At 47.3% G+C, this 27,567-nt stretch overlaps 1 protein-coding gene across 2 annotated transcripts in view; it reads right to left on the reverse strand.

The window, feature by feature from the left end:
- The window catches only part of rgs20 (regulator of G protein signaling 20), a 483,710-nt gene that overhangs the window by 32,963 nt on the left and 423,180 nt on the right, over positions 1-27,567 (reverse strand). For both annotated transcript variants that reach the window (XM_070892300.1, XM_070892309.1), the window contains one exon: positions 23,241-23,475. In XM_070892300.1, the coding sequence (XP_070748401.1) occupies positions 23,241-23,475 (235 nt within the window). The remainder of the gene's footprint in view (positions 1-23,240; positions 23,476-27,567) is intronic.

The following is a 27,567-nucleotide window of genomic DNA, read 5'->3' on the forward strand; positions in this document are numbered from 1 at the left end:
AGAACCGATATCTCGCCATCAAAACACTTTCCGTAGGATTTAGGTGCTCCCGGACCAGCGTACACAATTCTTCGTAGGATTTCTCTGTTGGTTTTGCCAGGGCCAGGAGATTCTTCATGAGGCCATAGGTTGTTGCCCCACAGAGAGGAGGATCGCCCTTCGTTTGGTGGTGTTCTCGTCCCCTTCCAGCTTGTTGGCCACAAAGTATTGGTCGAGTCTCTCCACGAAGGCCTCCCAATCGTCCCCGTCTGAGAACTTCTTGAGAATGCCGACTGTTCTTTGCATTTTCGTGCGGTAGTTCATTCCCTCATCGCCAATTGTTACACTCATAATAAATGGTGAGACTGAGTACTGTATGTAAAGAGAAAGTGTGACTTTAGCTTCTTTATTAAGGTTCCAGAGTGCAGGTACTTCATGGGCAGCCTGCTTATATACTGTGTTCCCAAGGGATGCTGGGATCCCTTGGTACTCCAACAGGTGGGCCTCTGGTGCTCAGGTGTGATGCAAGTTACAAAGAATTAAATACATAACAATCTTAAAGGGGGATATTGTCATGTATGTATGCTTGGGTTTACTAGCCACCAGGTGGCGCCACTGTCGGAGGTCATCGGGCTGTGCGCACGTGTGTGCGGCCAAGATATAAAAGGCCAGCAATCTTGTAATGTACTCACTTTGAGCCCTAATAAAGTAGAGCCAGGTTTGTAACTGTTCAGAATTTACAGTATTCAGTCTATAGAGTTATGTCATACACAACAGACCGCTTCTCCCTGTAAGTGCGTGGGGTGTCAGATCTCATTCTCCTCAGCAGTCTGGCATGTCTTAGATTGGGCACATAATGCTGTTGAATATACCTTTGGCCATCTCTAGTCTGCAGGATGTGCACAGTGATCAAGACAGGCTGAGAAATGACAGGACCCAATCCAATAAACATAGAAACATAGAAACATAGAAAATAGGTGCAGGAGTAGGCCATTCAACCCGTCGAGCCTGCACCACCATTCAATAAGATCATGGCTGATCATTCACCTCAGTACCCCATTCCTGCTTTCTCTCCATACCCCTTGATCCCTTTAGCTGTAAGGGCCATATCTAACTCCCCCTTGAATATATCCAACAAACTGGCATCAACAAATCTCTACGGTAGGGAATTCCACAGGTTAACAACTCTGAGTGAAGAAGTTTCTCCTCATCTCAGTCCTAAATGGCTTACCCCTTATCCTTAGACTATGTCCCCTGGTTCTGGACTTCCCCAACATTGGGAACATTCTTCCTGCATCTAATCTGTCCAGTCTGATCAGAATTTTATATGTTTCTATGAGATCCCCTCTCATCCTTCTAAACTCTAGTGAATACAGGCCCAGTCAATCCAGTCTCTCCTCATATGTCAGTCCTGCCATTCCGGGAATCAGTCTGGTGAATATTTGCTGCACTCCCTCAATAGCAAGAATATTCTTCCTCAGATTAGGAGACCAAAACTGCACACAATACTCAAGGTGTGGTCTCACCAAAGCCCTGTACAACTGCAGCAAGACTTCCCTGCTCCTATACTTAAATCCTCTCGCTATGAAGGCCAATATGCCATTTGCTTTATTAACCGCCTGCTGAACCTGCATGCCAACTTTCAATGACTGATGTACCATGACACCCAGGTCTCGCTGCACCTCCCCTTTTCCTAATCTGCTGCCATTCAGATAATATTCTGCCTTTGGTTTTTTGCCACCAAAGTGGATAACCTCACATTTATCCACATTATACTGCATCTGCCACGCGTTTGCCCACTCCGCTAACCTGTCCAAGTCACCCTGCAGCCTTTTAGCGTCCTCCTCACAGCTCACACTGCCACCAGCTTGGTGTCATCTGCAAACTTGGAGATATTACACTCAATTCCCTCATCCAAATCATTAATGTATATTGTAAATTGCTGGGGTCCCAGCACTGAGCCCTGTGGTACCCCATTAGTCACTGCCTGCCATTCTGAAAAGGACCCATTTATCCCGACTCTCTGCTTCCTGTCTGCCAACCAGTTCTCTATCCACGTCAGTACATTACCCCCAATACCATGTGCTTTAATTTTGCACACCAATTTCTTGTGTGGGACCTTGTCAAAAGCCTTTTGAGAGTCCAAATACACCACATCCACTGGTTCTCCCTTGTCCACTGCACTAGTTACATCCTCAAAAAATTCTAGAAGATTTGTCAAGCATGATTCCCCTTTCATAAATCCATGCTGACTTGGGCCGATCCTGTCACTGCTTTCCAAATGTCTTGCTATTTCTTTTTTAATAATTGATTCCACCATTTTCCCCACTACTGATGTCAGGCTATAATTACCTGTTTTCTCTCTCCCTCCTTTCTTAAAAAGTGGTGTTACATTAGCTACCCTCCAGTCCATAGGAACCGATCCAGAGTTGATAGACTGTTGGAAAAAGATCACCAATGCATCCACTATTTCTAGTGCTACTTCCTTAAGTACTCTGGGATGCAGACTATCAGGCCCTGGGGATTTATCGGCCTTCAGTCCCATCAATTTCCCGCACACAATTTCCCACCTAATAAGGATTTCCTTCAGTTCCTCCTTCTCACTAGACCCTCGGTCTCCTAGTATTTCCGGAAGGTTATTTGTGTTTTCCTTCGTGAAGACAGAACCAAAGTACTTGTTTAACTCATCTGCCATTTCTTTGTTTCTCATTATAAATTCACCTGAATCTGACTGCAAGGGACCTATGTTTGTTTTCACTAACCTTTTTCTTTTCACATATCTACAGAAGCTTTTGCAGTCAGTTTTTCTGTTCCCAGCAAGCTTCCTCTCATACTCTATTTTCCCCCTCCTAATTAAACCCTTTGTCCTCCTCTGCTGTATTACAAAATTCTCCCAGTGCTCACGTTTGCTGCTTTTTCTGGTCAATTTATATGCCTCTTCCTTGGATTTAACACTATCCTTAATTTCCCTTGTTAGCCACGGTTGAGCCACCTTCCCTACTTTATTTTTACTCCAGACAGGGATGTACAATTGTTGAAGTTCATCCATGTGATCTTTAAATGTTTGCCATTGCCTATCCACCGTCAACCCTTTAAGTATCACTCGCCAATCTATTCTAGCCAATTCACATCTCATACCATCGAAGTTACTTTTCCTTAAGTTCAGGACCCTTGTCTCTGAATTAACTGTGTCACTCTCCATCTTAATAAAGAATTCTACCATATTATGGTTACTCTTCCGAAAGGGACCTCGCACAACAAGATTTCTAATTAGTCCTTTCTCATTACACATCACCCAGTCTCGGATGGCCAGCCCTCTAGTTGGTTCCTCGACATATTGGTCGAGAAAACCATCTCTAATACACTCCAGGAAATCCTCCTCCACCGCATTGCTACCAGTTTGGTTAGCCCAATCAATATGTAGATTAATGTTGCCCATGATAACTGCTGAACCTTTATTGCACGCATCCCTAATTTCTTGTTTGATGCTGTCCCCAACCTCACTACTACTGTTTGGTGGTCTATACACAACTCCCACTAGCGTTTTCTGACCTTTGGTATTCCGTAGCTCCACCCATACTGATTCCACATCATCCAAGCTAATGTCCTTCCTTACTATTGCATTAATTTCCTCTTTAACCAGCAACACCACCCCACCTCCTTTTCCTTTCTGTCTATCCTTCCTAAATGTTGAATACCCCTGGATGTTGAGTTTCCCAGCCTTGGTCATCCTGGAGCCATGTCTCCATGATGCCAATTACATCATATCCGTTCACTGCTATCTGCGCAGTTAATTCATCCACCTTATTCTGAATACTCCTCACATTGAGGCACAGAGCCTTCAAGCTTATCTTTTTAACATACTTTTCCCCTTTAGAATTTTGCTGTAATTTGGCCCTTTTTGCTTTTTGCCTTGGGTTTCTCTGCCCTCCACTTTTACTTCTCTTCTTTCTATTTTGTTTCTGTCCCCATTCTACTTCCCTCCGTCTCCCCGCATAGGTTCCCAGCCCCCTGCCATATTTGTTTAACTCATCCCCAACAGCACTAGCAAACACTGGTAGGACATTGGTTCCGGTCCTGCCCAGGTGCAGACCGTCCAATTTGTACTGATCCCACCTCCCCCAGAACCGGTTCCAATATCCCAGGAATTTGAATCCCTCCCTTCTGCACCACTCCTTAAGCCACGCATTCATCTGAGCTATCCTGCAATTCTTACTCTGACTAGCATGTGGCACTGGTACCAATCCTGTGATGACTACTTTTGAGGTCCTACTTTTTAATTTAGCTCCTAGCTCCCTAAATTCATATTGTAGGACCTCATCCCATTTGTTACCTATATCGTTGGTACCTAAGTGCACCACAACAACTGGCTGTTCACCCTCCCTTTTCAAAATGTCCTGCACCCGCTCCGAGACATCCTTGACCCTTGCACGAGGGAGGCAACATACCATCCTGGAGTCTCGGTTGCGGCCGCAGAAATGTCTATCTATTCCCCTTACAATAGAATCCCCTACCACTATAACTCTCCCACTCGTTTTCCTACCCTCCTGTGCAGCAGAGCCACCCACGGTGCCATGAACTTGGCTGTTGCTGCTCTCCCCTGATGAGTCATCCCCCTCAACAGTACCCAAAGCGGTGTATCTGTTTTGCAGGGGGATGACCGCAGGGAACCCCTGCACTACCTTCCTTCCACTGCTCTTCCTGTTGGTCACCCATCCCCTATCTGGCTGTGTACCCTTTACCTGCGGTGTGGTCAACTCACTAAACATGCTATTCACGTCATTCTCAGCATCGTGGATGCTCCAGAGTAAATCCACCCTCAGCTCCAGTGCCGCAACGCGGTCTGTCAGGTGCTGCAGGCGGATGCACTTCCCGCACATGTAGTCCCTGACTTCCCACATAGCACAGGAGGAGCATAACACGTGTCCAAGCTCTCCTGCCATTACTTAACCCTTAGATTAACTTAATTTGGCAATAACAATGCTAAAAGGTTACTTGCTGATAAAGAAAAGAAAAAGAAAAACTACTCACCATTCACCAGCCAATCACTTACCCCCTTGGCTGTGACATCACCTTTTGATTTCTTTCTACTTCTTTTTTGCCACCCTGCTGCTGCTGCATCAGCTGGCCTCTTAAAGGCCTCACCACGCTGCCGCTCCGCCTCTCCGACCTCCCGCTGGCTCCCGACGCTTGTTGGGCCACTTATAGGCCTCACCACGCTGCCGCTCCTCCTCGCCGACCTCCCGCTGGCTCCTGACACTTGTTGGGCCTCTTGTAGGCCTCACCACACTGCCGCTCCTCCTCTCCGACCTCCCGCTGGCTCCCGACGACTGTTGCAACTATCAGTATTATACATATTGTTCACAAACAATAAATTTTCCCACTAAGACTTCTAAACTAAATTTCAATCATCCACAGTATGATGTTTGTTCAGATGTTAAAATCACCTTAAAAGAACTCCACAGTACCTCAAAGCTCCCCAGAAGTTGAAGCAGCCTTTTAAATGAAGTGACCTGCGATTTACAAAATGGCGTCCAGACCACTGTGATTAGTTCAGGTGAGAGCAACTTTTTCACAGCGTTTTTTTCGGCAATAAGTATTTTCGGCAATATGTGTGCGAGGTGCCGAAAGTAACGCTCGCCGATATTTTGGGCATTAGTTTCGCCTATTCTGATCTTTACGCCAAAGGAAAGTGGGCGGGCGGTATTATTATTTGTCGGCGTTAAGTACATGCCGAAAGTAACACTGGGCAATAAATGAGTGATAAGTGGGCGTTATTTTTCATTTTGTGCCTAACTGGGTGATATCTGGGCGTTATACCTCAGCTCAGCGTTAAAACGGATGTTAAGTATCGATGCAAAAAAAGTGGAAAGTCTAGCCCTTGGTGTTTTCTGGTAGAATAACCAAAAGTCTCTTTGCAGGTGCTAATTATGGTGGACTTGAGGGCAGACCAGGCGCTATGGACACCCTGGGGCTGCAGTTCATTGGTAGTCATCAGGTTGGCTGTGAGGCGTTGGCTGATTGGGCTTTATTTGAAGGGTCTTTGAGTGCTTCAGCGTTAATTTTTTTGTGGCAGTATGTCTGTTGCCCCCATCGCTTTGGGGCTACATTGATGGAGATAACAGAATGGATTAGGCGGTGGTCAGTCCAGCAGTTATCAGCTCCTGTCATGGTGCGAGTGATGCGGACATCCTTGTGGTCCCTCGCTCAGCCGATGACGTAGTCTAGCAGATGCCAATGCCTGGAACGAGGGTGTTGCCAGGAGGTCTTGTACTTGTCTTTCTGACAAAACAAGGTGTTGATTATGACAAGACCAAGTTCTGAGCATTTCGTCTGAAGGAAGATACCACTGGAGTTGGTTTTCTCTACCCCTTCCCTGCCAATCACCCCACTCCAGAGGTCTGTGTCCTTTTCAACTCTGGCATTAAAGTCATCAAGGAGAATCAGCTTGTCACCCGTTGGGACTCGGAACAAGGATTGTTCAAGGCTGAAGTAGAATTCCTCCTTGGCCTCGTTCGTACGCACTGATGACCGTAGCATACTGGTTCTGGGTTAGAGTGAGCCAAAGGGTCATAAGGCATTCATTTATCCCATAGTGGGAATCTCTAAGATGCCAAACCAGCTAATTTTTGATGGTGAAGCCAACCCTATGGAGACGCCATTCTTCTTCTGGTTTGCCTTTCCAGAAGAACGTGTATCCACCACCTTTTCCTTGAGCTGAACTTCTCCTGCCCGCTGTGTCTCGCTCAGGGCGGCGATGTCGATGTCGAAGCATCTGAGTTCCCGGGCAATGAAAGCAGTATGACGTTCTGGTTTGTCGCTGTTGGGGTTGCCCATGAGGGCCCTGATGTTTGAGGTCCCGAACTTCATTTTAAAGGGTGGAAGATGCTTGTGCGGGAATTCTTTTAACGTGGGGTGGCCATTGCACACCAACTACCTCACAAACTTGACAGAGCAAGGTCTTGGTCTGTTGCATGGGCCTAGCACACACACATGCACATGTTCCTACTGAACCCCTCCGTCAGATCCTCTCTCTTTGGTTTTCAGAGGTCGCAGGGTAGTTGAGTGCATTAATCTTGGAGCAGCTTGCGAATTTGTCCATAAAGTACTGACACTGTACCCAGGGCCCCCCGGCTCTAGCTCCAGTGTACTGCTCTCCTGTGCTTTACCGCTCTCTCTCCAGCCGCTCACGCTTTGGTCGTTGGTTCTTTACTAGTGACCATGCATATTCTGGCCCTGATCTCGCTGCTGGCCTTGTGTCCCGTCCTCGCTGCTGGTCCGTACTGTACCTTCCCTGGGTCCCGGCCTTGCTGTTGGTCAATACTTACCTTCCCTGGGTCCCGATCTTGCTGTTGGTCCATACTGTACCTTCCCTGGGTGCCAATCTTGCTGTTAGCACTCCTCGCTGCCCACCGATCCTCCGCTCCTAACTGCACCATCGAGCAAAAGAATACAGATCTACAGGCAAATGAAGGCCAATGTCCAACAAATAACTCGGGAACTAAAGAACAGATGGTGGGTGGAAAAAGCGCATGAGATCCAGCAACTTGCCGACAATCATGATGTGCGTGGATGTTTTAGCGCAGTGCAAGTCCCTATTCCACTGAGAGCCAAGAGCAGAAAGGTATTCATCAAGGACAGAGAGGCGGTCAGTATCCGCTGGAAGGAGCACTTCAAGGACCTCCTCAACCAAGACTCTGCTTTGATGTGAGTGTTCTTAACTCCATCCCACAGCATGCTATCCGATACCATCTTGGCACAATCCCAGCCTGGCATGAGGTTGAAAATGCCATCTGACAACTAAAATACAACAAGGCCTCAGGAGCAGATGGAATCCCTGCCGAAGTACTAAAGCATGACAGAGAAGTACTCTTGCCACAAAACCACAACCTCGTCTCTCTTATCTGGAAGGAGGAGAGCATGCTGGGGGATCACAGAGATGCCGTAATTGTGACCATCTTCAAGACAAGTCCAACTGCGGTAATAAACATAAGCACAGAAGAAATAGGAGTAGGCCATATGGCCCTTTGAGCCTGCTCCACCATTTAATAAGATCATGGCTGATCCAATCATGGATTCAGGTCCACTATCCTGCCCGCACGCCATAACCCCTTATTCCCTTATCGTTTAAGAAACTGTCTATTTCTGTCTTAAATTTATTCAATATTCCAGCTTCCACAGCTCTCTGAAGCAGTGAATTCCACAGATCCACAACCCTCTGAGAGAAGAAATTTCTCCTCATCTCAGTTTTAAATGGGCGGCCCCTTATTCTAAGATCATGCCCTCTAGTTCTAGTCTCCCCTATCAGTGGAAACATCTGCTCTGCATCCACCTTGTCAAGCCCCCTCATTAATCTTATACGTTTCGATACGATCACCTCGTATTCTTCTGAACTCCAATGAGTAGAGGCCCAACCTACTCAACCTTTCCTCATAAGTCAACCCCCACATCTCTGGAATCAACCTTGTGAACCTTCTCTGAACTGCCTCCTTTATATCCTTTCGTAAATATGAAAGCCAAAACTGCACACAGTATTCCAGATGTGGCCTCACCAATATCCTGTCCAACTGTAGCAAGACTTCCCTGCTTTTATACTCCATCCCCTTTGCAATAAAGGCCAAGAATCCATTGGCCTTCCTGATCACTTGCTGTACCTGCATACTAACCTTTTGTGTTTCATGCACAAGTACCTCCAGGTCCCGCTGTACTGCAGCACTTTGCAATCTTTCTCCATTTAAATAATAACTTGCTCTTTGATATTTCTTGCCAAAGTGCATGACCTCACACTTTCCAACATTATACTCCATCTGCCAAATTTTTGCCCACTCACTTAGCCTGTCTATGTCCTTTTGCAGATTTTTTGTGTTCTCCTCACACACTGCTTTTCCTCCCATCTTTGTATTGTTGGCAATGTTGGCTATGTTACACTCAGTCCCTTCCTCCAAGTCATTAATATAGATTGTAAATAGTTGGGTTCCCAGCACTGATCCCTGCAGCACCCTACTGGTTACTGATTGCCAACCCAAGAATTTATCCCTACGCTCTGTTTCCTGTTCGTTAGCCAATCCTCTATCCATGCTAATATATTACCCTCAACCCCGTGAACTTTTATCTTGTGCAGTAACCTTTTATGTGGCATCTTGTCAAATGCCTCTGGAAGTCCAAATACACCACATCCACTGGTTCCCCTTTATCCACCCTGTTCATTACATCCTCAAAGAATTCTAGCAAATTTGACTTCCCCTTCACAAATCCATGCTGACTCTGTCTGACCAAATTTTGCTTTTCCAAATGTCCTGCTACTGCTTCTTTAATAATGGACTCCAACATCTGCCCAACCACAGATGTTAGGCTCATAACTGAAGAGTTTCCCTATTGTCTGCCGCAGGGAAAATCATTGCAAGAATCCTCCTCAATTGTCTCCTTCCAATGGCTGAAGAGCTCCTCCCAGGGTCGCAATGCGGATTCCGCCCACTAAGGGATCCTCACCGTGCAACAAATCTAAGAAAAATGTAGGGAGCAACATCAACCTCTGTACATGGCTTTCTTTGACCTCCCAGAGGCCTTCGACTGTCAAATGTCAAGGATTATGGAGTGTTCTTCTCAAATTCAGCTGTCCTCAAAATTTTCATCATCCTCCGCCTGCTTCGTGACGACATGCAAGCCGTGATTCTTACCAACGGATCCACCACAGACCAAATACAAGTGCAGTCAAGCAAGGCTTTGTCATTGCACCAACACTCTTCTCAATCTCCCTCGCTGAAATGCTTCATCTCACCTTTACCAAGCTCCCTGCTGGAGTGGAGTTAAAATACAGGACAAGCGGGAAATTGTTCAACCTCCGCCACCTACAGTCCAGATCCAAGGTTGTTTCGACCTCTGTCATTGAATTACAATATGCAGATGACGCTTGCATTTGTGCACACTCGGAGTCTGAACTCCAAACTATCGTTGACATCTTCACTGAAGCATATGAGAGCCTGGGCCTTACATTAAACATCAGTAAGACAAATGTATCCCAACTATGCCTGTCTGTTGAACAAAGAGGTTCGATTTTACTTAGTTTTGCGGGTCCGTGGCTGGCTCCATCCCATTGTCTAAAATGAACTTATGTTGATTGGGCTTGATAAGCAAGCCCAGCGCATTACATGGCCCAATTAGAGGAAGCCGGTCTGATGATGCGTCATCAGCCGGTTTCCTTAAAGGGACCATGGCTACATTTGACTTGACAGTTGTGCTGTCAGTGTTCCACAGTGCTGAGGTGCTGCAAACACTGACAATGACTGCACAAAGGCACAGGGCTGCACCCAGGCTCTCTCATGATTCCTTCCATATGCTTATGGAGGGAGTCACAGCATGCAGAGAGGTCCTCTTCTCTGCCAATGGCCAGAAGAGACCTCCCCAGAAGATCAACACAGCCTGATCGCACGTGGCAGAGAAGGGCACAAGCAGGGATGTGGTCAGGAGGACCTGGGTACAGTGCCGCAAACATTTCAATGATCTCAGTAAATCACGAAATATTAGTACAAAGCCACACTCAACCTTATCCTTTGTGCCTCTCATCACATCCCCATCACTCTGCCTGCCCTACCATATCCCTGCATATCTTTACTCACACCAACTTACCTTGCACCTCCATTCATCCTTCTCTTTCTATATTATCACACCCCATCTCACTAGCCACATCTCACACTCATCCTAGAGCAATCATGTCAACTAACAACACTCAAGGGTAGGCACTTGGGTGTTTTATACAATGTTCATGTAAAGTTTCTGTTAATGTGGTGTCAAACATTGAAAACTTTATTTTTAACACTTTGCGTTCTTGGACAGATTTGTGGGCACCTTTGTAAGTGGCTTAGTGAGTTACAGTGAATGGTGAGACATAACAGTATCCCTCCCCCGGCCCCCGCCCCCTCCCCACCCCCACAATGGTGATGAGTGTGAAAGGAATGGCTTGGGCATTGTAGGGATGCTTTATGGTGTTGATGTGGTGCCAACCTGGCACATCATGTGGCAGCCAGAGTGTACAGCGTCACGTGAAGTAAATCTGGCCATGGTGAGGCCATCCCTGGCCTCCCAGGCAGCAATGTGGTCAGTTGCTGATGCCTTCTGTCCTGTGCAGCATCTGGTGTTTGCGGAGAAGGTTGGTGTTGTTTGTGCTGCTGGTGTGCATCGTGCTGCTGGTGGTGGGGCTGATTGCAGTGGGATTCTGAAGACCAAGGTGAAAGAGTATAAAGGGAACCCATGTTGATGGAATAGATGGCAGGTGAAGTAGAGATGACTTAACCGATCTGTCAATGGTGAGAGAGTTTATCCAATGAGGTAAGAATGGTTGGAGATTGGAAAGTGAAAAGCCTGAAGAATGTGTGCTAGAAATGGACTGCGAAAAAGCTTCTTGCTGAGGAAAGTGAATATCTGTCAGGTGGAAGTTTTTACTATACATTTGAAGCTGTTACGTAATCAGCAGGAGCAATGGCCACTGAACTCATACCTCAGTTTTACAGCCGTAGTATGCACACAGCGGGGATCCCCTGGCCATAAAGTTAAAGACAAAAGGTCAGTGAGAAAAGGCTGTTAAGCATCTGGCAAATAGATGCTAATTGTTATGTATGTAATCCTTGGCAACCTGTATCACACCACCACCAGAGGGCCTACCTGTTGGAGTCCCAAGGGATCCCAGCATCTCTTGGGAGCACTTTATATAAGCAGGTCCCCCATGCTGTACCAGTACTCTGGAGCTTGATTAAAGGAGCTAAGGTCACACTTACTCATTGCAGTTGTATCACTTTATTATGAGCGTAACAATTGGCGACGAGATAACGAACAACCAAGCGAAAATGCAAAGAACTGTTGGTATCCTGCAGAAATTCTCAGAAGGGGACGATTGGGAGGCCTTCGTGGAGTGACTTGACCAATACTTTGTGGCCAATGAGCTGGAAGGGGACGCAAACGCTGCCAAATGAAGGGCGATCCTCCTTACGGTCTGCGGGCAACAACCTATGGCCCCATGAAGAATCTTCTAGCTCTGGTGAAACCAACAACCAGATCCTATGAAGAACCGTGTACGCTGATCCGGGAGCACCTAAATCCGAAGGAAAGCGTTTTGATAGCGAGGTATCGGTTCTACACATGTCAATGGTCAGAAGGCCAGGAAGTGGCGAGCTACGTCGCCGAACTAAAGCGCCTTGCAGGACATTGCGATTTCGATGGATTCCTAGAACAAATGCTAAGAGACTTTTTTGTGCTTGGCATTGGCCATGAGTTTATCCTTCGCAAACTATTGACTATTGTAACACCGAATCTGAGCAAAGCCATAACGATAGCCCAGGCATTTATGTCTACCAGCGATAACACCAAACAAATTTAGCAGCATAAAGAGGTTTCGGCTGGTACTGTACACAAAGTAACATCGTTTTCAAGCAGGAATTAATATGGCAGAACGTACATGCCGGCAGTTGCACGACCTCAGATGACCCCGAGTCCGCCATCGATCGTTAATGCGAGGCTGTTGGCGCTGTGGAGGTGATCATCGGGCCCATCAATGCCGCTTCAAACACTATACATGCAAAGGCTGTAGAACAATGGGACACCTCCAGTGAATGTGCAGACGAGCTGCAAATCCTGCAACCACCACATTGCAGAGTAAGATCGATCTATGGTGGATCAGGCTGAACTGGAGACTCGAACCGACGAGGCAGAAGTGGATGGGGTACACACATTCACCACGAAATGTCCACCGATCATGTTAAAAATTGAACTGAATAGGATTCCAGTATCCATGGAACTGGACATTGGTGCGAGTCAGTCTATCATGAGCAAAAAGGCCTTCGACGGGCTGTGGAGCAACAAGGCACACAGGCCCAAGCTTAGCCCCATTCACACCAAGCTAAGAACTTACATCATAGAGCTGATCCCTGTTATTGGCTGCGCAGAAGTAAAAGTCTCCTATGATGGAGCAGTGCACGAACTCCCACTATGGATTGTGCCAGGGGATGGCCCCACACTGTTTGGCAGTAGCTGGCTGGGAAAAATCCGCTAGAACTGGGACGGCATCCGAGCGCTTTCGTCCGTCGACGAAGCCTCATGTGCCCAGGTTCTGAGCAGATTCCCATCGTTGTTTGAGCCAGGCATTGGAAGTTTCTCGGGGGCGAAAGTGCAGATCCACTTGGTTCCTGGTACATGGCCCATACACCACAAGACACGGAAGGTACCATATATGATGCGAGAGAAAGTGGAAATTGAGCTGGACAGGTTGCAGTGAGAAAGCATCATTGCGCCGGTGGAGTTTAACGAGTGGGCCAGTCTGATTGTTCCGGTTCTCAAAGGCGACAGCACGGTCAGAATTTGTGGGGACTATAAAGTAACGATTAACGGTTTTTCGCTGCAGGACCAGTACCCGCTACCCAAGGCAGACGACCTATTTGCGAACCTGGCTGGAGGAAAGACATTTACCAAGTTGGACCTGACCTTGGCTACATGACGAAGGAGCTGGAGGAATCTTCGAAAGGCCTCACCTGCATCAACACGCACAAAGGTCTGTTCATCTACAACAGATGCGCATTTGGGATTTGTTCTGCCGTGGCAATATTCCAACGGAACATGGAGAGCCTGCTAAAGTTGGTTCCATGCACCGTGGTTTTCCAGGACGACATACTGGTCACAGGTCGGGACACCATCGAACACTTGAAGAACCTGGAAGAGATTCTAAGTCGGCTAGATCGCGTGGGACTCAGGTTGAAACGCTCGAAGTATGTTTTTCTGGCGCCAGAGGTCGAGTTCTTCGGAAGAAGAATCGCGGCAGACAGCATCAGACCCCCGACGCCAAGACGGAGGCCATCAAGAATGTGCCGAGACCACAGAACGTGACGGAGCTGTGGTCGTTCCTGGGACTCTTCAACTATTTCGATAATTTCCTACCTGGGTTAAGCACCTTGCTGGAACCCCTACATGTGCTACTGCGCAAGGGAGACGACTGGGTATGGGGGAAATCAGAAGAGGTTGCTTTTGAGAAAGCCAGAAATCTGTTATGTTCAAACAAACTGCTTGTTCTGTATAACCCATGTAAATGATTAGTGCTAGCTTGCGATGCGTAGTCATATGGGGTCAGGTGTGTGTTACAACAGACTAACGAATCGGGAACATTGCAACTGGTCGCCTATGCGTCCAGGCGTCTGTCCAAGGCCGAAAGGGCTTACAGCATGATTGAAAAAGAAGCTCTGGCGTGCATTTACAGGATGAAAAAAATACACCAGTATTTGTTTGTTCTCAAGTTTGAGCTAGAAACTGACCATAGGCTGCTCCTTTCGCTATTCTCAGAGAGCAAAGGGATTAACACCAATGCCTCTGCCCGTATCCAAAGATGGGCGCTCACGCTGTCGGCATAGAACTATGTAATCCGCCACAGACCAGGCACAGAGAACTGCGCTGATGCTCTCAGTCGGCTACCATTGCCCACCACCGGGGTGGAAATGGCACAGCCTGCAGACTTGCTCTTGGTGATGGATGCATTCGAAAACAAAAAGTTACCTGTTACGGCCCGCCATATCAGGACCTGGACCAGCCAGGATCCTTTACTGTCCCTTGTAAAAAACTGTGTCCTCCATGGGAGCTGGTCCAGCACCCCAGCGGAGATGCAGGAAGAGATCAAGCCGTTCCAGAGGCGCAAGGACGAAATGTCTATACAGGTGGACTGTCTTTTGTGGGGTAATCGCGTGGTTTTGCCTAAGAAAGGCAGGGAAACATTCATACACAACCTACACAGTACCCACCCAGGCATAGTAATGATGAAAGCTATAACCAGATCACATGTGTGGTGGCTTGGCCTCAACTCAGACTTATAGAGTCATGCGTGCGCCAATGCAATACTTGCTCTCAACTGAGCAATGCACCCAGAGAGGCACCACTAAGTTTGTGGTCGTGACCCTCCAAACCGTGGTCGAGGATCCACGTTGACTATGCGGGCCCATTTCTAGGCAAAATGTTCTTGGTTGTCGTGGATGCTTATTCAAAATGGATTGAATGTGTAATAATGTCTGCAAGCACGTCCACCGCCACCATCGAAAGCGTATGAGCCATGTTTGCCACACACGGCCTGCCTGATGTCCTAGTCAGCGACAATGGGCCTTGTTTCACCAGTGCTGAATTCAAGGAATTTATGACCCGCAATGGGATCAAGCACATCACAGCTGCCCCATTCAAGCCCGCATCCAATGGCCAAGCAGAATGGGCAGCCCAAACCATCAAGCAAAGCTTGAAACGTGTGTCGGAAGGCTCCCGGCAGACCCGCCTGTCCAGAGTCCTGCTCAGCTACTGCACCAGACCCCATTCACTCACCAGTGTTCCCCCAGCCGAGCTGCCCTTGAAAAGGGCGCTCAAAAGAAGGCTCTCTCTTGTTCACCCTTATCTCCATGATCAAGTCGAGGGCAGGCGGCATCAACAAAGCATGTACCATGATTGCGCAAACTTGTCACGCGATATTGAAGTCAATGACCCTGTATTTGTACTCAACTATGGACATGGTCCCAAATGGCTTGCTGGCACTGTCATAGCCAAAGAAGGGAGTAGGGTGTTTCAGATCAAATTGGCCAATGGACTAATGTGCAGAAAGCATTTGGACCAAACCAAATTGCGGTTCACAAACAGCCACGAGCAACCCGAAGAGGACACCACCAACTTCGACCCTCCAACTCACACACAAGCGGCAACCGACATCACGGTTGACCACGAAGCTGAACTCACCACCCCCAGCAGCCCGGCAAGGCCAGCTGCCCAGCAGCCCAGCGAAGAACAATCCAACTCACCCACACCTGCATTTGTACCGAGACGAAAAGCCCCACCCCCAGAATCGTCTCACCCTGTAAATAAGTGTACTATTGATTTTGGGACGGAGAGATGTTATGTATGTAACCCTTGGCAACTTGTATCATACCACCACCAGAGGGCCTACCTGTTAAGAGTCCCAAGGGATCCCAGCATCCCTTGGGAGCACTGTATATAATCGGGCCCCCCACGCTGTACCAACACTCTGGAGTTTGATTAAAGGAGCTAAGGTTACACTTACTCATTGCTTACAGTACTCAGTTGTATCACTTTATGATGAGCGTAACACTAATCATTTGAATTAGATCCCCCGCTGCTGCCGTTCGTTCTGCTAATCGTTGACAGACCCAACATTGGGAAAAGCGGGTGGAGACGGGCCCGACCCACTGTGAAAAAAACACTTTCTCACTCGACCCACCACCGAACCCACCCGCTAAACCCCCGGAAAATTTTGGCTTTTGTTTCCGTCCTCGAAAGGAAAAAAAAACGGAACCAATTTCATCCAATGGAAGCACCTCCCCTATTCCAATCACAGAACAATATTTCTAATAAAGCACAGCTCTGAAGTAGAGTAAAACATATAAGGGGCAAAAATTACCCCTTTTTATAGCCCCGTTAATGCCTCCGGGAGGTTGCCCGTGAGAAAGGGGAGCTACTGCCTCCCAGGAATTTGCCCGGGAGATTTGGGAGGCGATGAGCCGGCAGCCGCACATGCCGTGGTTAGCACCCCGGGCCACCTCACAACTGGTGATGACATCATCATCGTGTGCAATGACCCCTCATCGACCCGCGCCGACCTCTTAACACCCCACGGAGGAAATTGCCTCGCAGGTCGCGAAACTGACGGACATCCACTCTTGGGACACTGTTTAAAGTGGAGGCCTTTCACGTCCCGGGCCGCCATCTTTGTTTGTCAGCCAACTCTTGGGTTGGCTCAACCATGGTGACCCTAGCGTGGTCTGGGCCGACATTGTGCAACCTAGCACTCCGTCTTGGGTGCCGGGTTGCTGACCCGATCAATCGCCTCCCTGGTGGCCCAGTGGCGGCCACCAAAAGGCCTGCAGAGTGTGAAGCGGCTATCCCCTTTAATCGAATGGGAAGATCATTGCAGCACATCAGCCCTACGAGGAGCATCTCGTAGCGCTGAACTCAGAGCCGCCATAGCACCCCGGGACCGCCTCTACAGGAAGCGGAGCGCCGGAGACAGCGTTCCGTTTCCTTTCAGGGGCGGTAGGCCCAATTCCGCATCGGGGTCGGGAATTCTGGGACAGACAATAAAATCCCGGCCCCGGAAGCTTACCATCCCCAATCGAGGTGAGGGGCAATTTTGCACCCATATAGAATCATAGCATATAGAAAATTTATGTTAAGAATGAGGCAGATATGGGAAAAATAGAATATGAAAAGATGTAGCATTAATCTGAGATTTTGGTGCAGAGTGGTGTAAATTTTGGCGTAATTTCTATGTAATTGCGATCGAGGAAATTCTGGTTCTATATTATGTTCCTAAATTAATTACACTCAGTAAGGAAGAATAATGGTCGCGAAATTCGGCACCTTAGCGCTGGCTGTTAAGGCTGGTTTCGGCAAAGAAATGGCTGCTGCCTCGCTTTCCCCCAATGATATTGTGGGCCGCGGTCGCAGCCATTTTGGGCAGGTTGGCAGCATAGCCATTGTTTGCCACAAGAATACTAAACATGATGTCAATTAGTGTGCAATGCTGATTTGACGCATGACCTGCCATTTTGGATATTGCTGCTCGACTGCAAGTCCTCTCCAAATCACGTACAGCTGCACGAGGGACTCCCACCAACAGTATTTAAAGGGATCATCAACAACTTGCAGATGACTTGCTTTGTGAATTCTACCAGCTCCGTGTAAGTTTGTGCAATTGTTTGGTGCTGTGTGCAATTATTTAAAGTTGGTGAGGTGACAGGGAGTGGTGCTGCAATTGGAGAATGCCTTGATTCTCATTTAAAGGGTTCTGCTCCCACTGCTTGCTTACCGACATGGGGAGCAGGCCTTGCTTCTGAATTCAAGGATTCTGCTCAGAACACTTGCTTCCAGTCATGGGGGTTCTACTTACAGTCCCCCTCATGCAGCAACATGACAGGGAAATGGACCAGAGGCAGCAAAGAAGAGGACAAGCTGCTCACAGAGGTAGAAGGACGAGGGCTCTTAGCAGGAGGCATTCCAAGAGCATTTCTTCTACCTGCACGTGTCAGGAGCAGTGTATGCAGAGACTCCACTTCATCAAGAAGGTGGTCACAGAACTCTGCCACTTCTTGGAATCAGAATTGCAGCCTCAGTAAAGGGCAGCTTCGATACTCCCTGTAGCTCTCAATGTTTTCACCACCGGATCCTTCCAGTCTGGAGTAGGCGACATAGCTAACATCTCCCAGATTGCCGTCCATCATGCATCCGGGAAGTCACAGAGTCTCCAGGAGAAGGGACTTCATTGTATTCTCTCTGAACAGAGAGAAGCAGGAGGATTGTGCACATGGCCAGGATATCGGGCTTCCCCATGGCGCAGGGCACCATCGACTACACTTTTGTGGTTTTGTGGGCACCGCATATTAATCCTGAGATGTACTATAACTGCAAAAGCTACCATTCACTTAATGTGCAGTTGGTGTGTGACACGCCCAGCACATCATGATAGTGATTGCCCGGTATCCTGGCAGCAGTCATGAAGCCTTCATCTTGTGCCAGTTCATGTGTACCAGCAATCTTCCAGCCAACACATCGAACCCAAGGGCAGTTGGTGGGAGACAAGGGCTATCCACTCTACACCTGGCTAATGAAACCCCTCCGCATCCCCACCACTTGTGGCCAGCAATCACATAATGAGAGCCATGCTGCTAAAGCAATGGTTCTGTTGCCTTGACTGCTTGGGAGGGGCCCTCCAGTACAAGCTGGTGTCTCATTTTGTGGTGGTCTCTTGCATCCTCCACAACTTTGGTTGCCACCAGTGGTTCTGCAACCACCTTAGGAGGAGGAAGGGAGGAGGCAGACAGCAGATCCCCATTCCGCATGGGCTGTCTGTGAGTGTCTCATCAGACTCCGGTTCTCCTGAATGAAAGCCCAGATCCCCATTGCCCAACACTGCCCCACCTTACGTCACAGAACATCACAGCATCCTCTTGGGCACAAAGCTGTAATGAGGGCCACCATAAACATTCCAAACATAATTTATAAATGAATCAATCCAATACTACATAACAAAGTCAACTAATCACCCTTGTGCATTCCCTTAGAGTCTGTCTTTCATGTACCTTTGTTTATTCAAGTACTCCTATGCAGTGACTGTAGCAAGGCTAGTAGAAGGCAGCTGACTTTCTGTGGGGAACACTGAAGATGGCTTGCAGGATAATCTCAAGCAGCTCTGTGCCTAGAAGGCCCAGCTGTAGACTGCAACACCTAAGCATGGGCAGCCGCAGTCTGGGCTGGCTGACAGATAGCAGCAAGGGCACTGTCAGGTGGGGGTCTGATGCCATCAATCCTGAGAGAGGACAGCTGATTCTTGCTCCATAGAGCGGCAGCCACTTCCCCTGGGATGGTGCTCAGCATTCTTGGCCATCTGTTGGAGCACAGATTGCTGGACTGCTGTGAGACCCTGCAAGCCCCTTTCCACACTAGTAAACCTAGCCATGATGGGATCATTTTGAGCTTTTGTGCCAACAAACTGAGCTTGCATGAGAGCAGTCTGAGCTTCCAGTGCAGCATTCAGACATTCTGTTACTTCCGTTTGTACTGTAATGGAAGCTGTGACATCGCCCATCACACTCAGCATCATGGTTGGCTCCATAAGTGTTCTAATGGAGTTGCCCTTCACTTCATTTCTGGAAATCATGGACTCCAAGTTCCGTGCAAAGCCCCATGCAATGCTGGATCTGGACTCCGTCATGCTCCTTGACACTGACAGGAGGCTCTCTGGCAGGCCTGCCATTGCACCAAGCATTTCGATGTGCATGCACTTCGCCCTTCTTCTGAAGGCTGCCCAATCAAAGTCATCATCTGTGTCCTGTGCAGCAGAATGTGTGTGTGCGAACTCACACCCTGGGTAGCTGGCACCCCCTGGCCTGGCTGCAGCCTAGTCATGCTTGGTGACTCACCACATGCAGATCCCACCTCTATACTAACCTCTAAAGTTCACGCAGTGTCATTTTCTAAGCTCATGTCTGGGAGTGTCAGATCGAGTGACAATGCCTCTTGTTCTCCATCACTCTCCTCCTCTACTTGGTTGGGGACAGGCTGGGCTGCTGGCAGTTCTTGGATATCTGAAAGGAGAATTGCACAAGGGTTGGGCTGTGGTGAGGGGAGGGGGCAAAGCAAGATGTGCACACTTACACTATCAGCAGCTTGTAAGTGAGAAGAGATTGTGCATTGAGGGGGAAGTGGGATGTGAGAAGAAGGATTAGGTATGAGCATACCATCATCAACAATGCTTTCAACCTCGCTGCTCACCATGGCCTCAGTGATGGCCGCTCCAATGATCTACAGTACCATCTCGTCCAGCGCAATAAGGTTTTGAAGACGTGCTTCTACCCCGCCTGTCTGATGCTGCTCACAACGGTTGTTAACCACCTTGACCTGCAAGAGAATGGGAAGTATGTCAGTGAGTGTGGTGCAATGTGTTTGGATGATGTGCTTGTCATGATTGAATAGCTGACATTGTGTGCAAGGTGTAGATGTGGAGCTTGCAGCAGTGGTAAGTGTATGAGGGTGAGTTGAAGCTATGATTGTGAGGTATGAGTCGTGATTGCTAAAGATTGTTGGCAGGTGAATGATGGGGGTGTGGTGTATTGAGAATTATGTGAGACTAGTGGTACAGTTGGTGGGATATGGCATTTGAAGATGCATTCACTCACCTTGATCACCTGCGTGAGGCTATTAAACTTCTTGCAGCACTGGATCCTGGGGGCCAACACACATGGCACTGAAGGCTTGTGATATCTCCTCCCACTGCCTTCCAGCATTCTGTTTGGAAGGCCTGCTGCCCCACTGTGGGTAGGGGACCTGTCTTCTTCTGTATAACCCCAGGACCAAGGCCTCCAGTGCTGCATCAGATAAGCGCCTTGCCCTATCTCTTCCCTGTTGCGACATGGTTGTATCCAGAGTGACAATGAGGTGCTCTGCAACAAAGCACCTCTCCTTTAAGAAGTGCAGAGAGCCGAGGCAAAGTTTTATTGGCCAGGAGATTGCACCTGATTTTGCCCCACCACTTCACTCTTGAGTGCTGAGCCAACTAGCAATATGTTTATTGCTGAGCTCAGCGTTCAAATCATTATAATGAGCAGGCAGCACAAATTTTGCATGCTGTCTTCACCACTTTGAATGGGCGCGGGCACCCCGCGCGTCATGGTATGACTTTAATTTTTGCAAACATGGTATTTTTTGAAATAAGAATGTTTCAATACCTTTTGGGTAATTTTTCTGTTTCTAAATTATAACATTTGAAATAAAAAGGCTTCAATAGGTATTTTTTGGATAGGCTTGTGGGGCACAATTGCCCCTTATCCCAATTGGGTGCGGTAACTTTTCGGGGCCAGGATTTTATCGCCTGGCCTGGAAGTCCCACCCAAGACATGGAATTGGAAGCTCTGCTTCCTTTGGGAGCGGTGTCGGGGCGGTAGCACAGTGCAGAGTCCAGCATTACGTGGATGCTCCACATAGCGCTAACGCACTACAACGCCCCTCCCCTTCCATTAAAGGGGAGGGCCACTACGCACTCTGCATGGCACTTTGGTGGCCACCACTGGGCCACCAGGGACGCATGAGACCGGGCCAACAGCCTGCCACCCAAGATGGAGTGTCGGGCTGCATGATGGCAGCCCGGTCCATGCTAGGGCCGCCATGGTCGGGCTGACCCAAGAGTCGGCCGACTAACAAAGATGGCGGCCCGGGGCGCTGCAGGCCTCCCTATTAAACAGCGCCCCGGGAGCAGATGTCCGCCATCTTCGCAGCCTGCTGGGCAATTTTCCCCACGGGCCATTAAGGGGTTGGCATGGGGCGATGAGGGGTCGCTGCGCACGTCGATGACATCATCGCCAGATGTGCGGTGGCCTGGGACGCTAATCGGTGAGCACAGCGCTGCCAGGACTGCGCCTCCCAAACCTATGGGGCAATTTCCCAGGAGACGGTAGCGCCCCTCTCCCCCAGGCGACAACTGCGTTGCCCTAACTGAGGTACTAAAGGGGCTATAAATTGGGGCAATTTCGCCCCCTTGGTGTCTGGAACAGCCTGCTTGAAAAACATTGTCAGACCAATAACCTGTTGAACTTCTGAAGCAAAACTTTGCATCAGTACAAAGAGCATCTAAGGGATTAGCTGGATTCAGATTACAAGAATCACCTTCTTTCCTCCCTCACAACCACATATTTAATAGTATGTTGTTAACTCCTTTAACAAAAAAGAGCCTGAGGAATATCAATTTATGAACTTAATTAAAGGTTCTAAGAATATGTGCAGACATAAGTGATCAATATTTTCCAGACTATGTGTAATGGTGGTCCCAATATAGCCTGATCCTGCCTTCTTGTCTTGGCCTCGCCACTCAGTATTTGCCTCAGAAATCAGACATGCAGGCCATGCAAAAATCTCAAGCCTCAGAAAATAAAATGGAGCAGCGGCATTCAAGTTGCAGAACCAGACATGGTGCTACAACATTTCACCCCATCTCTTCTGGGCATGAGACTGACTGCTGATCATATTGATCAACTGAGCGAGGACCAAACCATTGGGTGCAGGTTGGTTGATATCTGAGCATTTCAGTCAATTCGTTTTGGGGGTTAGGGAGACATTTCAAAAGCTTTATCTCCTTGGAGATGTTGTGGTTTCATGCATGATCAGGAGATTGAGTTGGGTAGAGTCCATGACAGATCAATTTGTACTTGGTTTGTGCAGTGAATAGGCTCAATGAGCCAAACAGCCTTTTCTTGTTTCATCCTCAAAGTTTGTCCTTTGGGAACTAAGGGCATGTAATGCACCTCAGTGCAAAAGCCAAATACAGTAGTTTATTATCTACTTTATAAATAGATGTACCACTCACCTGTAATTGCCCTTGTTAGATTTTTATTTCAGACGGTGATCATCCACATTAATTTGACTTTGGCCCAGTTATAGTTTTTTCTATGGTGAAACCTTATTCTATTGATGACTTAAACTGTTACAATTCCCGAAAGCCAGCTGTGATCTATCCTCACCATTATTCTGTCCAGCTGTGATGCACATTTCTGGAGGAAGAGTGAAAATTATTTTTCTTTTGTGTTACTAGGTTATTGCCACTAAGTTGCCTATTCACCAAGTCACATTTTGGCATTATAAAGGGAATTTATAAGGTTTAATGATGGAACCAGGTGTTCTGAACAGGACTCGGTTTCCATTGTTGCTATATTTTGTTCAATGACCCAAAAATATTTATAGTAAAATAAACTCACCTCTTTAGGGGAAAGGATGGATATATAATCCTCATATATTAATCTTGCTTTCTCCTCAACAAGATTTTTGTTGACTTCTTTCTTAAGGTCCTCACAGGCTAGCCAGAACAGCATATTCTCCTCACTGTATTCTGTTCGTAAAAATTCTCGGAATGCATTTCTTCCTGCAGGACTTTTCATTAACTTGTCGAAAGACTGACCCCAGGACTGCACTTCTTCAAGTGTTGGCTTTGGACTGTATAAGTAAAATCACAAGTGAAGGAAGGCATTGGTTACCTCAGGGAAATTGTTTTTTATGAACATTCTAAAAAAGAGCATGAAAGTCAAAGACAATGTTTTAGATAAAAAACAAAAAAAATCATATATTAGAACTACGCAGTTAATTTCATAAATAAGCTTGACAAAATTAGCTGGATGCTAACCTTATTGAATTAACATACAAATGTATCACTCTGCCTTGAATCAAGACAGACATGGATCTTAGTTTATCTCTGTAACCTCCTCCAACCCTATAACCCTCCGAGATCTCTGCGCTCCTCACGTTCTGGCCTCTTGCACATCCCCAATTTTAATCACTCCACCATTGGCGGCCCCGCTGAGGCCCTAAGCTCCAAAATTCCCTCCCTGAACCCCTCCACCTCTCTACTCTCCATCCTCCTTTAAGGCACTCCTTAAAACCTACCTCTTTAATCATCCTTATCTCCTTATCTCGGTGTCAAATTTTGTTTGATAATGCTCCTAAGAAACACCTTGGGATGTTTGACTATGTTAAAGGGGCTATATAAATACAAGTTGGTGTTGTTGTTGTTAATCAATATAATACATTGAACTAAAAGGAAATGCATGGAGAGGAAATATCTTTAGTGGGAAGTGAGGGAAAATTTACATTCTCAGTCATATAAGGTAAAATCCTAATGACTGCTATGTTTGCATAGGGGTATGGTGTGATGATTAAGTCAGGAGAAAAAATTGGACTTAGTAAAGACTCAATATAAGCAGATTTAATCTTCTTCTAATAGTATGTGTTTGATCTTCACAATAATCCTCTATTAAAATACATTGGGGCCGAAATTCAGTAACATCGCGTTTGGGGCGATAATTTTTAAAAGATTGATAATTTAGCGCCTGGCGAGATGGCCAGCAAAACTGTGGGAAATTGGACACTTTTCTCTGAGAAATTAAGCGAGGCGTATTGGAGGTGCTAATAACTTCAGTGCGGCACTAACAGGGACGCTATTACAGGGGCTACACCCAAGTTCAATCACTGATAATGTTGTGTATGCAACAACTGTTGGACTGAGTACTGTTTAACTCAAAGAAGCATGACCTTGGGTCTGCTCTATTAAGGCCCAAAGTGACTAATATAGAAAATGGCTTGCCTTTTATATTTGGGCTGCACACATGTGCGTGCAGCCCAATGGCCTCTAACAGTGACGCCATCTAGTGGCTAGTGATTCCAAAAGTACATACATGACAATATCCCCCTCTGAGATATTAACACAGTCTTTTACAAATTGAGACAGTCTGGTGTTTTACGCTCCCGGGTTGACTGTCTCGGTTCAACTCCAGCCTTGGGTGAGTGTTCAGAGTCTGTTGTGACTGGTGGCTGGGTGGCTGACCTGGTGGGAGTGGCAATGGCCATGTCAGGGATTGAAAGTCCATTTTCATTTAACATGTCAGTTATTGGAAGTCCCGATTCACTGATGACCATTGAGTCCTCTGATGACTGGGGGTAGGTTGTTTGGTCGTCGATTGTCTCTTCCTCCGACTGGTCCGGTTCGTCTGTGTGCCGCAGCTTTATCTGATCAATATGTTTCCTGCATGTTTGCCCATTTTTGAGCTTGAAAATAAATACTCTGTTGCCCTCCTTGGCCATGACAGTAACACTGATCCACTTGGGACCCTGACCATAATTCAGAACATATACAGGATCATTTACAGAAATATCGCGTGACACAGCTGCGCGATTGTGATACCCTTGCTGACTTTGTCTTCTATATTCAACATGATTATTCAAGTCACGGTGTACAAGAGATAGCTTGGTCTTAAGACCTCTCTTCATCATTAGTTCAACAGGCAAGACCCCAGTAAGCATGTGTGGTCTTGTCCTGTAACTAAGCAGTATGCATAACAGGCGATTCTGCAGTGAGTGACTCTTGGGTTACTCGCTTCATACACTGCTTTATGATTTGGACAGCACGTTCTGCTTGCTCATTGGATGCAGGTTTGAACGGTGCTGACCTTACATGTTTGATATCATTGAGTTTCATGAAGTCTTGAAACTCCTGACTGGTGAAGCACGATCCGTTGTCGCTAACAACGATGTCAGGCAGACCATGTGTCGCAAACATGATACTGAGATTCTCAATGGTAGTTGTGGATGTGTTGGATGACATGATTATACACACTATCCACTTCGAATATGCATCCACCATGACTAAAAACATCTTCCCTAGGAAGGGACCTGCAAAGTCTATGTGGATCCTGGACCATGGTTTGGACAGCCATGACCACAGACTCAGCGGCGATTCCGCTGGTGCTTTGCTGAGCTGCATGCAAGTGTTGCACTGATGCACACATGATTCCAGCTCAGAGTCAATTCCCAGCCATCTTACATGAGACCTGGCGATGGCTTTTGTGATGTATGTGGCACTCAAATCACTGACTCCACACGGTCTCGTGTTGTAGTAACTGCTGTGACTTTAGTCCTTTATTAGGTAACTCCAGAGTGCCTTCTCAGGTGTGGTGGGCAGCCTTTTATACTCTGTCTTGCAGGTACTTTCAGGTCTCCCACCACAGCGCCCTCTGTGGCGCACCATTGTACTATTACATTTAATGTACCTGGACAATACATAACAGCTTTCATCATTACAATGCCGGGATGTGTGCTATGTAGCTCACGTACAAATTTCTCTCTCCCTTTCTTGAGCATAACAACATGATTTCCCCACAGTATACAATCCGACTGAATAGACAGTTCTTCTTTGCGACGAATGTAAGGTTTGGTCTCCTCGCAGATTTGCTTGGATATGGCAGAACAATCACCTTTGAGGATGCAACTCTTCACCACCGATAAAATCGGGTCCTGGCTGGTCCAGATCTTAACTTGTTGGGCCGTGACAGGGGTTGCTTCACTCTCAAAAGCATCCATAACTAACAATAGGTCCACTGGTTGTGGCGTTTCTACCTCCGGTGTGGGCAACAGCAGACGGCTCAAAGCATCGGCACAATTCTCAGTGCCAGGTCTATGGCAAATGACATAATCATAAGCGGATAATGTCAGCGCCCACCCTCTGGATGCAGGATGAGTATTGGTATAGATACCTTTGTTTTCAGAGAACAGCGAAATGAGCGGTTTGTCATCTGTCTTCAGTTCAAACCGAAGACCAAACAGGTACTGATGCATCTTTTTAACCCCATACACACAGGCTAGTGCTTCTTTCTCTACCATGCTGTAGGGTCTTTCCACTTTAGACAACATTTTTGAAGCATACACGACTGGTTGAAGTTTACCCGACTCATTAGCTTGTTGGAGTACGCAACCAATTCCATATGACGAAGCATCACAGGCCAATACTAAACGTTTACATGGGTCATAATGTACCAGCAGCTTGTTAGAGCAAAGCAGATTAGTAGCTTTCTCAAAATCTCAAAATGAGACGCACCCCACACCCAGTTGTCGCCTTTTCTTAGCACATGTGCAGTGGTTCTAATAAGGTGCTCAATTTAGGTCGGAAGTTACCGAAATAGTTGAGTAGACCTAGGAATGAACGCAGCTCCGTCACATTCTGCAGCTTGGATGCATTCTTGATGGCCTTGGGTTTCGCGTCCGTGGGCCTGATGCTGTCAGCAGCAATTTTCCTCCCCAGGAATTCGACCTCTGGTGCCATGAAGACGCATTTTGAGCATTTCAGTCTGAGTCCCACTTTGTCCGGACGATGTAGAACCTCCTCCAGGTTGTTCAGATGTCCCTCAGAGTCACAACCTTGATCAGGATGTCATCTTGGAACACGACGGTTCTGGGAACGGACTTCAGTAGACTCTCCATGTTCCTCTGAAATATTGCTGCAGCTGAGCGAATTCCAAAAGGGCACTTGTGATAAATAAACAGTCCTTTATGCGTGTTAATGCACGTAAGTCTCTTTGATATCTCGACCAGCTCCTGTGTCATGTAGGCTGATGTCAAGTCCAGTTTGGTGAACGACTTCCCCCCCAGCTAGCACTGAAAACAAGTCATCAGCCTTCGGTAACGGGTACTGACCCTGTTTCAAAACCCCATTGATTGTAGCCTTGTAATCTCCACAGATTCCGACTGTGCCATCACTTT

This window comes from Pristiophorus japonicus, chromosome 1, assembly GCF_044704955.1.
Source record: "Pristiophorus japonicus isolate sPriJap1 chromosome 1, sPriJap1.hap1, whole genome shotgun sequence".
NCBI classification, from domain to species: domain Eukaryota; kingdom Metazoa; phylum Chordata; class Chondrichthyes; family Pristiophoridae; genus Pristiophorus; species Pristiophorus japonicus.